Below are 12,880 nucleotides of genomic sequence, written 5' to 3' on the forward strand. Positions count from 1 at the left end.
TGTGTGTGTGTATATATATATATATATATATATATATATATATATATATATATATCAAGGAACTTTATATATTTATTTATTTCAAATGGAACCTTAGCAAACGAGAGTAGAAATGTCTCCATTTTGTGGCTACGTAATTACAGAAAAACCATTATATCTGTAGTTAGTCTGAAATATAACTGATGTAATTAAAATAATTACCTGAACACATTAAGACCAATCTCATCGATATGTGGTTTAATTTGAAGCCAAAACCTTTTCAAAACATCCCATATAAAGATGTTATCAGATGAACCTTTAAGAAGATATTTTAACTCCACTTTAATCTCATTTCAATAACTGATTGCAAAACAACATCATATATACAGGTACAACACTGTTCCAGAACCTAATTTTCCCAAACTAGGTGTGGCTATCTTCTTCAACATACTCTAAACTAAAGAAATATTGTCTTCAAATTTTGGCACAAGGCCAGCAATTTCGGGAGAGGGGTAAGCCGATTACATCAACCCCAGCGCTCAACTGGTACTTCTTTTATCAATCCCAAAAGGATGAAAGGCAAATTCAAGCTCAGTGGAATTTGAACTCAGAATGTAAGGCCAGACAGACAAAATGCCACTAAGCATTTTGCCCAGCATGTTAATGATTACACCAGCTTACCGTCTTAGATTAAAAAAATATTGATCTCAAATTTTGACACAAGGCCACCAATATTGGGGGTTGGGGTAAGCTGATTACAGCAACCCCAATGCTCAACTGGTATTTATTTTATCAAGCCTGAAAGCATTATGAAAGGCAAAGTTGGTCTTGGAGGAATATGAACTCAGAATGTAAAACCGGACGAAATGCCACTAAGCACCCGTTATGCAGATGATTCTGCCAGCTCATCTCTTTTATATTGGTATAAATTATAAACACCCTTTTCTACTCTAGGCATAAGGCCCGAAATTTTTTGGGGGAGTGGAGGGGGCAGTCAATTAGATCGACCTCAGTACACAACTGGTACTTAATTTATCGACCTCAAAAGGATGAAAAGCAAGGTCGACTTCAGCAGAATTCGAACTCAGGAGGTAAAGAAAGACGAAATACTGCTAAGCATTTCGCCCAGCATGCTAACATTTCTTATTTCTTTACTGCCCACAAGGGGCTACACACAGAGGGGACAAACAAGGACAGACAAGTCAAGGCAGTGCTGGCATCAGCCACATTCGGATGGTGCTTTTTACGTACCACCGTCTTCTCAAGCACAGCAGGTCGTCCTACGATCCAAGGTACTTTTGAATGGGCTGGAGCTGGTTATGCAAAACTGGTTTAATTTGGCAAATACGCAATGCAACTGAAGGAATTAACAATCATGCAGCACAGCTCTTTCTTACCGTGTATCTGGGATCTTTTTATTTTCCGAACATACGCCCCGCGCCAAAAACTCTGTATCTTTACTGCAGCGATTTGAAAGTCAATGTTGTTTTCCCTGTGAATTGTTTAAAAAGGATATCACAAATAAATTGATGAACAAACAAACAAACAAACAAACAAACAAACAAATAAATGGTTGTGTGGTTAAGAAGCTCACTTTGCCTCCACACAATTCTGGGTTCAGTCCCACTTTGCAGCACCTTGGGCAAGTGTCTTCTATTATAACCTCATACATATGTATATGTGTTTGTGTGTGTGTGTGTGCATGTGCATGTACACACATATATGTATGTTTGTGTGTATGTGTGTGTGTATGTATGTATGTATGTATGTATGTATGTATGCATGTATGTATGTATGTATGTAAAGCTGTGTGGTTAAGAATTTTGCTTCCCAACCACATAGTTCCAGGTTCAGTCCCACAACATGGCTCCTTGTGCAAGGGTCTTTAAAGGTATTGTGAAAGGCCTGGTTGGAGGCCCAACCTTCCAGGTCCTTTTACAGGGTTTAGAAAAATTGACAACCTACTGCAAGAAGCATGTGAACCTCAATAAAATCCTAATTAACTGATCCTCCTGTATTTTCTTTTATCTAAAGCCAGGAACTTTTCTGCACACCTTTTGTGTGTGTGTGTCTGTATGTGTATGCGTGCATGCGTGTGTGTGTCATTATTCAGTTTATTTCAATATAGAGTTAACGAGGTACCAATTAGACATAATCTAAAAGAATCAAAAGAGAAACTCACATCTGCGGGAAAGGGTCATGCTTCTCTGTTTCTGCAGTAAAAGTACAAAGAAAAGGTCCATAAATTTAGGGATAAAAAAAGGGGGGGGGGGGTAAAGACTTGTTTCAGTCACGAATGACCATGGGATTGCACCTAGAAAGTTCCCCTCCGAGGCACAGGTCTGAGCAATGTTATTTATGGAAGACCAGCAGTCGTCCATGCATACCAGCCTCCCTTTTCTATTCCACCGATGTTATTCAAAGGAAAGGCAAAGGGGCTGATACAGCTTGGCACCAGTGACATTGCAACTCATTTCTATAGATGAGTGAACTGGAGCAATGTGCTCAAGAACACAACACACAGCCTGGTCCTGGAATCGAATTCACAACTTCATGATTGCAAGCCCAACACCCTAACCGCTGAACTATGCACCTTCACATAGCTATGCACCTTCACATAGCTATGCACCTTCACATAGCTATATGCCTTCACATATTTATGTGCCTTCACATAGCTATGCACCTTCACATAACTATAATGACAGATAATCAGATAGATAGATGATACTTACTTAATTTGTTTGCTTGTTGAAGCGGAGCTGGAGTGTATTTCCAGTTCAGTTCAAAGAAGAATGCCCTCCATGCAAACAGAGTTTCGGTGTTGAAGGGGACTGATTTAGAAAGGAGCCGGAGTAAAGACTCTTTAAAATTCTACAATGAGACAAAACAAAACCTCAGAATAAATGTGTGCGCATGTGTGTGTATACACACACACACACACACAAGCACAGACATGCATACATACATATATATAATCAAGGCATCATAAAAGGGAATGGAGAATTAAACGCATCTTTAAAACTTGTTTATTACAGTATTATTCTCATTAAATTCACATTAGATTCCAATCTGCTGCATAAGTGTCCTATTGTAGCATTTATGTGCATGACACATGGAGATCTTTTGCAATTGACCTCATGGACTTTCTGGGATTGTAATCAAAGGTCTGTTGAACTTGTTAGATAAATCCAGGTGTTCTGGTGATTTCAGAGTGTTTAGAATGCTTTTTCTGCTTTGATACCGGTGATACGTTTCCATCTTCAGTCTCTAGCTCCTTACAAACTTTGTAGATGAAAGATCTGGCAACTTTTAAAAATTGAGATATTTCTAAATCGCTATGCTCAGCAATTATATAACCACAACAACAGCATGCCTCTTCATTTCTTGAGTAAGCTGAGGGTCTGCTGTTATTATTTTCTGAAACAATGATTATACAGTTAGCAAAAAATGTAGCAGTGGCCCCAAAAAAGGTATGTCTTCAAATGCCTTATGCACCCTGCATATAATGCAACAAACAAACAAAAAAAACACGTGACTTGGTATTTTTGTATATTATGTTCCTAGAAAAAACACCTTTAGTGATAGAATAAAAACAATATGTCCAGTTTATGTCCCCAAAATCTGATATTGTTAATGAAGGGCCTCCCTTATATCTCTCTCCCTCATCCCACTTTCTCTGTAGAATGGTAACAACTCGGCATGGTCCACCAAATTCAGATACTTAAAAGGGAGATTTGGCTATTATTTCCAGCTAGCCACGTAACTAAATATCGACTCCCTAAGTGGTTTCTGTGCTCCCTAGTGTAAGGTCAAAATGCTCAGTGTGAATAAGACGGGTTTTCCTTTACCTCATACTGCTGTCCCTTTGAATAAGCTGTTGCTGGTGCTGTGGGATATAGGTAAACTTTCAGGTTCTCCTTTGCTTGTCTATATTTTTCCTTGGAATGGAAATTCGCGACACAATTTTCAAAGCAGAGCATCATTTGTGAAGCAGATTCTATGAAATGACTGCTTTCCTGAAATAAAAATTTTAAAAAAAAATTAAACAAAATTAAACAAAAATTGGAATTGCTTACAGATTGGCTGTTAGGTGAAAACTTAGGAGAAGTATGGGTATAATTCTGTAATTGAGGGTCGGGTTGCATAGGAAAGATATTCAATTGAAGATCTGTATCACTATCCATTGATCTTACAGCATTAAAAAATGATGCAAAGCATTATAGAACAAAATACGTTAAGAGGCATATGCACATGTATGTACACATGCACACACACACACACATATACATACATACATTCTTTTATTCTTTCACCTACCTTGACTGCAGCCATGCTGGAGCACTACTTTGAAGGGCTCAAGTTGAACAGATTGATCCTAGGACTTATTTCTTAAGCCTAGTACTTATTCTCTTTTGCCAAACTGATATATATATATATATATATATATATATATATATATATATATATATATATATATATATATATATATATACACACACACACACACACACATATATATATATATATATATATATATATATATATATATATATATACATACACAAGGGTTGGACAAAATAATGGAAATACCTTAAAATTTCAAACAAATTTATTTTAATATGGGGTAGGATTGCCTTTGGCAGTAATTACAGCTTGAATTCTACAAGGTATGGACTTGTACAAAGTTTGAATTGTTTCCAAAGGAATTTTTGTCCGTTCTTCAGCTAAAACAGTCTCCAGTTCTTGTAGTGATGATGGTGGAGGATATTGACTCCTTATTTGTTTTTCTGAAATGCACCATAAATGTTTAATAATATTGAGATCTGGGAACTGTGAGGGCCAGATAAAATGTTCAACTTCACTGGAATGTTCCTCATGCCATTCAGTAACAACTTTAGCTGTGTGAATTGGTGCATTATCATCCTGAAAGATTGCATTTCCCTCCAGAAACAGTTCCGCAACCATAGGATGAATTTGACCTAATAAAATGCTTAAATAGTCTTGACTATTAATTCTGCCATGAAGGGAAACCATTAAGCTGGAATGGAATGGAATGAAATGGTGGCAATATTTTCCAGAGGGGACTTACTTTGCTGCATTGACTCATAATGGTCTCTTCATCTCCAAATATGAAAGGGCTATCGGAAGACAGGTGGATGCTGTGGCCTAAAGGGCTGGTCATCATGAACTTTAATACATGGCGTCTGAAATAATAATAATAATAATAATAATAATAATAAATGCCCTGATACAGTACCAGGCAGTAGCTCTCATGGCTTCTGATCTTAACTGATTGGAAGTGTTATCATGTACGTTGTTTTGTCTTGGTATAAAAGATGGGCTACAGCAAATATTCTGCTCAATACCACAGATTTGCTTGTCAGTTGTTTGAGCTTAACCAGTTGAGCATGTCCCTTAGTGGCTGATGATATGTGCATCTTTGAACACGAGCAGAAGTAGAGGGGGAGCATCATAGCCATGTGTTGAGAAGAATTCTTTGGGGTTTGGATAATACACCTCTGGAAACATGGGTCTTTCGTTCAACATCCTTAAACAACCCTTATTCAGGGACATTTTGAGTGGGATGGGCTACTCGACCTGAAGAAAAATCCTAACTCAGACCCACCTGCAAGGTCATGCACTGTTTATCTTGATATGAGATCACCCTGTCGTGCACATATGGTTGTGATGCATGTGCCTGGTGTACTCTTATCAGATGGGTAGTCATTATGGATATACTGTGTGTGTGTGTGTGTGTGCGTGCATGTCTTTGTGTCTGTTTCTGTCCCCAACCACTGCTTGACAAACCGATGTTTGTGTGTTTACATCCCTATAACTTAACGGTTCTGCAAGAGAAACCGATAGCATGAATAACAGGCTTAAAAAAAAAAAATGTACTGGAGTTAATTTATTTGATGACAAATTCCTCAAGATGGTGCACCAGCATGGCCACAGTCAAATGACTGAAACAAGTAAGAAAAAAAAACAGAAAAAAATGGACAGAGAAAATTGACCTACCCGGGTGGTAGTGTTAGTGTCACAGAACGGGTAGCAGTGGTTCGTAGCATTAGTATCGGCTGACCAATGACCAGACTCTTCCAAGAATATGGTTCGACAATGAGTTGACCAGGCTGAAGACTTGGAATTGAACCACTTTCTGGGTGACTGGAATCTAAGAGATTGGCAAAAGATTAGAGAAATTCATTTTGTGAAAGACCAGCAGTCTCCCTACTTCAAACCACAAACATTGTCCAAGGGAAAGGCAGAGAATGATACAGGCAACTGCCCAGTGGGTCCATGCTTTAAAACAGCGCTGTGCACAGCCCTTATACACACCAATATAGTCCACTGTATTGCCATCAAATACATTCTTACAGTCACTAAATAATCTCTGTTCAGACCCCACACAGATCTTATACAGATCTATATAGTCCCCACATAGTCACTATGTTGTTGTTGTTGTTGGCACTCCGTCGCTTACAACGTCGAGGGTTCCAGTTGATCCAATCAACGGAACAGCCTGCTCGTGAAATTAACGTGCAAGTGGCTGAGCACTCCACAGACACGTGTACCCTTAACGTAGTTCTCGGGGATATTCAGCGTGACACAGTGTGACAAGGCTGACCCTTTGAATTACAGGCACAACAGAAACAGGAAGTAAGAGTGAGAGAAAGTTGTGGTGAAAGAGTACAGCAGGGTTCACCACCATCCCCTGCTGGAGCCTCGTGGAGCTTTAGGTGTTTTTGCTCAATAAACACTCACAACGCCTGGTCTGGGAATCAAAACCACGATCCTATGACCGCGAGTCCGCTACCCTAACCACTGGGCCATTGCGCCTCCACTATAGTCACTATATAGTCCACAAAGGTGCCCTTACAGTCATTATATACTCTTTACATTAACTACAATGCAGTTCTCACACATACTCTCTTCATAATCTAAAACAGCCCCTACACAGACGCAACATGAAACTGAAGAGGTAAAAATAAAAGATGCTATTTCTTTATCGGTTGATACTCACTTTCGTATGAGTTTGGACTGAGACGGGCTTCTTCTTTTAATTTAACGACATTGTCTTTGGGATTTAAAACATCGTTCCAACGGGATAATGATGAATAGCACACTACCAGCTGTGAGTTCACCAAACCATCTAAAACTGAAAAGAAGCTTAAAGAAAATTCCACTTGAATCTCACATTAGCGTTAATTTTTTTTTTTTTCTACTCTAGGCACAAGGTCCGAAATTTTTGGCGAAGGGACCAGTTGATTAGATCATCCCCAGTATGCAAAGGGATGAAAGGTAAAGTCCAAAAGGATGAAAGGTAAAGTCCAAAAGGATGAAAGGTAAAGTCGACCTCGGTGGAATTTGAACTTAGAACATAAAGATAGACGAAATACCAATAAGCATTTCGCCCGGCGTGCTAACGATTCTGCCAGCTCGCCTCCTTACATAAGCATTAATATTGTAACAAATATTTTTTCATTTTCCATCTTGGATGATGTTTTTCAAAATGGGACACATGTCTTAACCAGTGGGTGAAGGCAATATTCTGGTGTCTATAATATATATGGCACTCTGTCAGTTACGACAATGAGGGTTCCAGTTGATCCAACCAATGGAACAGCCTGCTTGCGAAATTAATGTGCAAGTGGCTGAGCACTCCACAGATATTCTTTTATTCTTTTTACTTGTTTCAGCCATGTGACTGCGACTATGCTGGAGCACCACCTTCAGTTGAAGAAATCGACCCCAGGACTTATTCTTTGTAAGCCTAGTATTTATTCTATCGGTCTTTTTTACTGAACGGTCAAGTTACAGGGGATGCAAACACACCAGTATCGGCTGTCTAGCGATGGTGGGGGGGATAAACACAGACACACAAATACATACATACGTACATACATACGTACATACATACATACATACACATCAATTTGTCTCTTTTTTTTTTTCCAATTGTTTGACTCAAAAGGATACATAAATATTGTGTTGATTTCTCATCTAAAAGAGCGGAATTCATCTGGAAAAAAACATGGTATGGAGAAGTGAAGTTGCAATGAGAAAATGTTTTATAACAATAATAATTACTGCAAGAATTCTTCTCAGGATTCTTGGAGCAACTGCAAGAATTCTTCGCAGGTCTCTTGAAGCGTGACCAGTAAACAAGTGTAACCTTAGTCTGATGGCTGTGGACAGCTGACACTTTCCAACATACCCAGCAAAATAAGCTGTGAGTTTTCATATAATAATAGTAAGAAGAAGAATGATTTCTCATTCTAGCACAAGGCCAGCAATTTCAGGGGAGAGGATAAGGACTCATCCCATGAAAGAAAGCTCCCAAGATCAATCTAGTTGATGGAGCATGATACCATTATGTCAAATGCGGTAACAGTGAATCACAATCAAAAGAAATTGCAAATGCCATAGCTAAGAATAGCAAGGAAAGTCAAACTTCCACACATAGTTTTAGCAACCAAAGTAAAATTTAGTGATTAACTGGTACCAAAATTTCGCTGGCATTTCAAAAGTGTTGCATGATAACCCTTATTCAAGAACCTTTTGAGCGCGACGGGCTACTCAACCTGAAGAAAATTCTAACTGGGCCCCCACCTGCAAGGTCATGTGCTGTTTGTCCTGATATGAGTTCACCATGTCATGCACATATGGTCGTGATGCATGTGCCTGGTGTACCCTTATCAGACGAGTAGTCATGATGGGTATACTGGGATTTGTATATTTTAACCCCAGTGTCACTTTGATGGCAAGCATTGCTCTCTCACTCAATAGATAATAATAATAATAATAATAATAATAATAATAATAATAATAATGATAATGATAATAATGATGATGATGATGATGATGATGATGATGATGATGATGATGATGATGATGATGATGATCACGAGCAGAAGTAGTGGGGGAGCATCATAGTCATGTGTTGAGAGGAACTCTTTGGGATTTGGATAATTCACCTTTGGAAATATGGGTATTTCATTCAACATCCTCAAACAACCTTTATTCAAGGACCATTTGAGTAGGATGGGCTACTCGACCTGAAGAAAATTCTAACTGGGCCCCACTTGCAAGGTCATGCGCTGTTTATCTTGATATGAGACCACTATGGTGTGCACATATGGTTGTGATGCATGTACCTGGTGTACCCTTATCAGACGGGTAGTCATGATGGGTATACTGGGCTTCGTATATTTTACCCCAGTGTCACTTTGATGGCATGCACTGCTCTCTTACTCAATAATAATAATAATAATAATAATAATAATAATAATGAGGTCTAAAATTGGGGGGAGGAGGATAGTCGATCACATTAACCCCAATATTCTACCGGTACTTAATTTATCGATCCCAAAAGGATGAAAGGCAAAGTTGACCTTGGTGGAATTTGAACCCGGAATGTAGCGGCAGACGAAATACCGCTAAGCATTTCGTTCAGCGTGCTAACAATTCTGCCAGTTCGCCACCTTGATAATAATAATAATAATAATGATGATGATGATGATGATGATGATGATGATGATGATGATGATGATGGTGATGGTGATGGTGATGGTGATGGTGATGGTGATGATGATGGTGATGGTGGTGATGATGATGATGATGATGATGATGATGATGATGATGATGATGATGATGATGATGATGATGATGATGATGATGATGATGATGATGATGATGATGATGATGATGATGGTAGTGGTAGTAGTGGTACTTACCCTAATGTCAGACACTTTTATATTGTTCTGATACAGCATCGGTTTATGGTAATAGCAGAGATTACTGAAAATAGATATCAGAGAGATTATGGAGACGATGAAGTGGTGGTACATATGAATGACATATCTTTGGTCTATGCGTAAGTGTGTGTGCGTGTATGTGTATAGTGTGTGCACGTATGTATGTGTGTGTGTGTGTGCATATATATATATATGTATGTATGTATATATACAGGGTGTGTCAAAATGACCTGAGAGGCAAATATGCATGAGTTACTGCCAGTCTTCCATAAACAGTCCTGCTTGGACTTTTGCCTCGGAGGGGAACTTTCTCGGTGCAATCCTGTGGTCATTCATGAGCAAAGAGGGTCTTTACCCATTCTTTTTTACCATTATAAAAGATCATTCTTTATAATTACTATATAATTGAATGTTTTCCAGCAACAGCCATGTGTTGGAATATGATATTAAATCCTGTTATATTTTTTTGAATTTTCTATATATTCGATGTATATTACTTTCCACCAACCAAATTATCAGATTCCATGTGGTTGGGAAGCAAACTTCTTACCACACAGCCATGCTTGTGCTTAACAGATTAAAAATAGATTTAAAAAGAATCTCATGGACTTACTTGAAGGATTTGCAGAAGAGCTCAAAGTCGACCCAGGTTTTCTTAAATCCAGTATGTTCTAGGTTAGGGAGAGTTGCAACTAGGTCGAATTCACTTAATGGATGTCCATTCCTGTCAATGCCTTCTTTAGTAAGATTACTGTCTATGCTGTTGTCTAGAAAATGAAACCAAAACAAAATAAAGGAAAAAAATGTTGCAGGAAGTTTCTCTCTCTCTTTTCTGCCTCTCACTCTCTCTCCTCTTTCCCTCCTCACTCTCTCCTCTTGCTCACCAAAGGTCTCAGTTGCTTGTCATTGCCTCCATGAGGCATTCAAAAACCATGCTTCACCACCTCATACTACGTCTTCCTGGGTCTACTCCACCGTTTGAGTGTGACACTTCTTCACACAGCTGTCCTCGTCCATACGCATCACGTGACCATACCAGCGCAGTTGTCTCCCTTGTACACCACATCTGATGCCTCTTATGCCCAACTTTTCTCTCAGGATGCTTACACTGCCTTGAAGGTGAGGGGGGGTGTTTAACTAGTGTGCCTTTCAGGGTGATGCTCCAGCATGGCTACAGTCAAATGACCAAAACAAGTAAAAGACAAAAGGTGTGAAAAAGAAACAAAAATAACAAAAAAAAAAAAAAAAAGAAAGAAAACATATGGCCCTCACCCATGAGTGTATGGACGTTTGCATCCAAAGAGTCTTTCTTACTTCCTTTCTTCTTCTTATCGGAATTGATGGAATGGTTAAATTTCTCACTACCGCTGGGTCTGGTCTGCCTTGGTTTATCGGAGTTGTTTGTCCCTAGCAGTTTTAATTTGACCTGTCATTAGAGCAGAAGGTCAAAAATGAACATCAGTGGATCATAATTTATATCAATGTTAGACGGGGGAAGCTGTTTTTGTTGTTGTTGTCTTAGCAGTGCACACACATGCACACACATATATATATATATATATATATTTACTACAGTTCTATATTTAAGAGATGCGGAATTATGTACATTATTTACATTTATCCTCATCTTGTTTGTTGTTAACACAATGTTTCGGCTGATATACCCTCCAGCCTTCATCAGGTGTTTTGGGGGAAATTTTGAACCTGGGTTCTCATTCCTAAGGTATTTTTCGATGTTATTATTATTATTATTATTCAGGTCACTGCCTGGAATCGAACTTGGAATCTTGGGGTTAGTAACCCACGCTCTTAACCACTACGCCCACAGGCATCAGACAATTAACAAAGAATATTACCTGTGGGCAGTAAAGAACTGCCGACTCCACCATTACAATGCACCTGCTCATGCCACCCATGTCGTCCAAGCATTTGTTGTGAAGCAAAACACACCAATTGTTTGTCAGGCTTCCTACTTCCCAGACTTGATTCCGTGTGACTTTTGGCTATTCTCAAAGCTCAAAAAAACACACCCAAAGGGAGAAGATTTGAGTCTACAGGGGACATTAAACAAAATTCGACGGCACAGCTCTACAGCATCCCAAAAAGTGATTTCCAGAAATGTTTCCAGCAGCGGCAGGAACGCTGGCAGAAGTGTGTAGACTCCCAAGGCGAATACTTTGAATGAGACTAAATCAAAATAGTGACCTTTGTAATATTACTCGTTTTTTGGCCAAAGGTCAGATACTTTTTAACTACACCTCGTGTGTGTGTGTGTGTGTGTGTGTGTGTGTAAAGTATGGCACTTTGCTTACCTCAGTTTCATTGGCATCCAGCAGTGAACACGTGCCACTAATGTTCATTTCAGTCTCTGTACTCTCCTCCAAGGGTAAACTATCTTCATTCTCCTCCTCGATTTCTTTTATGGTGAGATTGTTCATAGTTCTCTGTTTTTTCTCTGGTTCCAAAATGTGACACTGCCTGGGTTTGGTACTGGACATGGTCGAAAGCAGGAAGAAGAAGAAGAAGAAGAAGAAGAAGAAGAAGAAGAAGAAGAAGAGGAAAAGGCTCAGGAGAAGCAGAATAAATACGAGGAATATGAATGAAATCCACAGCAAAATGTTTGTGGTGATACTCTGTGTTCCACGCAGCAGAGACCAGTGGATAGATTAAAACATATCACCATCATCATCATCATCACTACACCACCACCACTACTACCATCATTGTCCCTGTAAGTTTTGGATTTATATCCCCTACTATTATTATTATTATTATATATATATACCATTTTGAGCGTGGCCGTTGCCAGTACCGCCTGACTGGCTCCCGTAGGATTTTCGAGCGAGATCGTTGCCAGTGCCCCTGGACTGGCTTGTGCGGGTGGCACATAAAAGATACCATTTCGAGCGTGGCCATTTTCGTGCGGGTGACACGTAAAAGCACCCACTACACTCTCTGAGTGGTTGGCGTTAGGAAGGGCATCCAGCTGTAGAAACTCTGCCAAATTAGATTGGAGCCTGGTGTTGCCATCCGGTTTCACCAGTCCTCAGTCAAATCGTCCAACCCATGCTAGCATGGAAAGCAGACGTTAAACGATGATGATGATGATATATATATATATATATATATATATATATATATATATA

At 39.1% G+C, this 12,880-nt stretch overlaps 1 protein-coding gene across 2 annotated transcripts in view; it reads right to left on the reverse strand.

Annotated features, from left to right (window-relative positions):
- Window positions 1-12,880, reverse strand: part of LOC106871682 (androglobin) — a 36,996-nt gene that overhangs the window by 11,744 nt on the left and 12,372 nt on the right. For both annotated transcript variants that reach the window (XM_089340834.1, XM_089340835.1), the window contains exons 15-27: window positions 12,047-12,224; window positions 11,007-11,160; window positions 10,348-10,501; window positions 9,714-9,777; window positions 7,957-7,999; window positions 7,001-7,135; window positions 5,998-6,151; window positions 5,069-5,183; window positions 3,828-3,995; window positions 2,712-2,850; window positions 2,162-2,192; window positions 1,377-1,471; window positions 202-295 (exon numbers count right to left, since the gene is read on the reverse strand). In XM_089340834.1, the coding sequence (XP_089196960.1) occupies window positions 202-295; window positions 1,377-1,471; window positions 2,162-2,192; window positions 2,712-2,850; window positions 3,828-3,995; window positions 5,069-5,183; window positions 5,998-6,151; window positions 7,001-7,135; window positions 7,957-7,999; window positions 9,714-9,777; window positions 10,348-10,501; window positions 11,007-11,160; window positions 12,047-12,224 (1,524 nt within the window). The remainder of the gene's footprint in view (window positions 1-201; window positions 296-1,376; window positions 1,472-2,161; window positions 2,193-2,711; window positions 2,851-3,827; window positions 3,996-5,068; window positions 5,184-5,997; window positions 6,152-7,000; window positions 7,136-7,956; window positions 8,000-9,713; window positions 9,778-10,347; window positions 10,502-11,006; window positions 11,161-12,046; window positions 12,225-12,880) is intronic.

The sequence above is a fragment of the Octopus bimaculoides genome, chromosome 24 (genome assembly GCF_046866305.1).
Source record: "Octopus bimaculoides isolate indiv1 chromosome 24, ASM4686630v1, whole genome shotgun sequence".
Taxonomy (NCBI): Eukaryota; Metazoa; Mollusca; class Cephalopoda; order Octopoda; family Octopodidae; genus Octopus; species Octopus bimaculoides.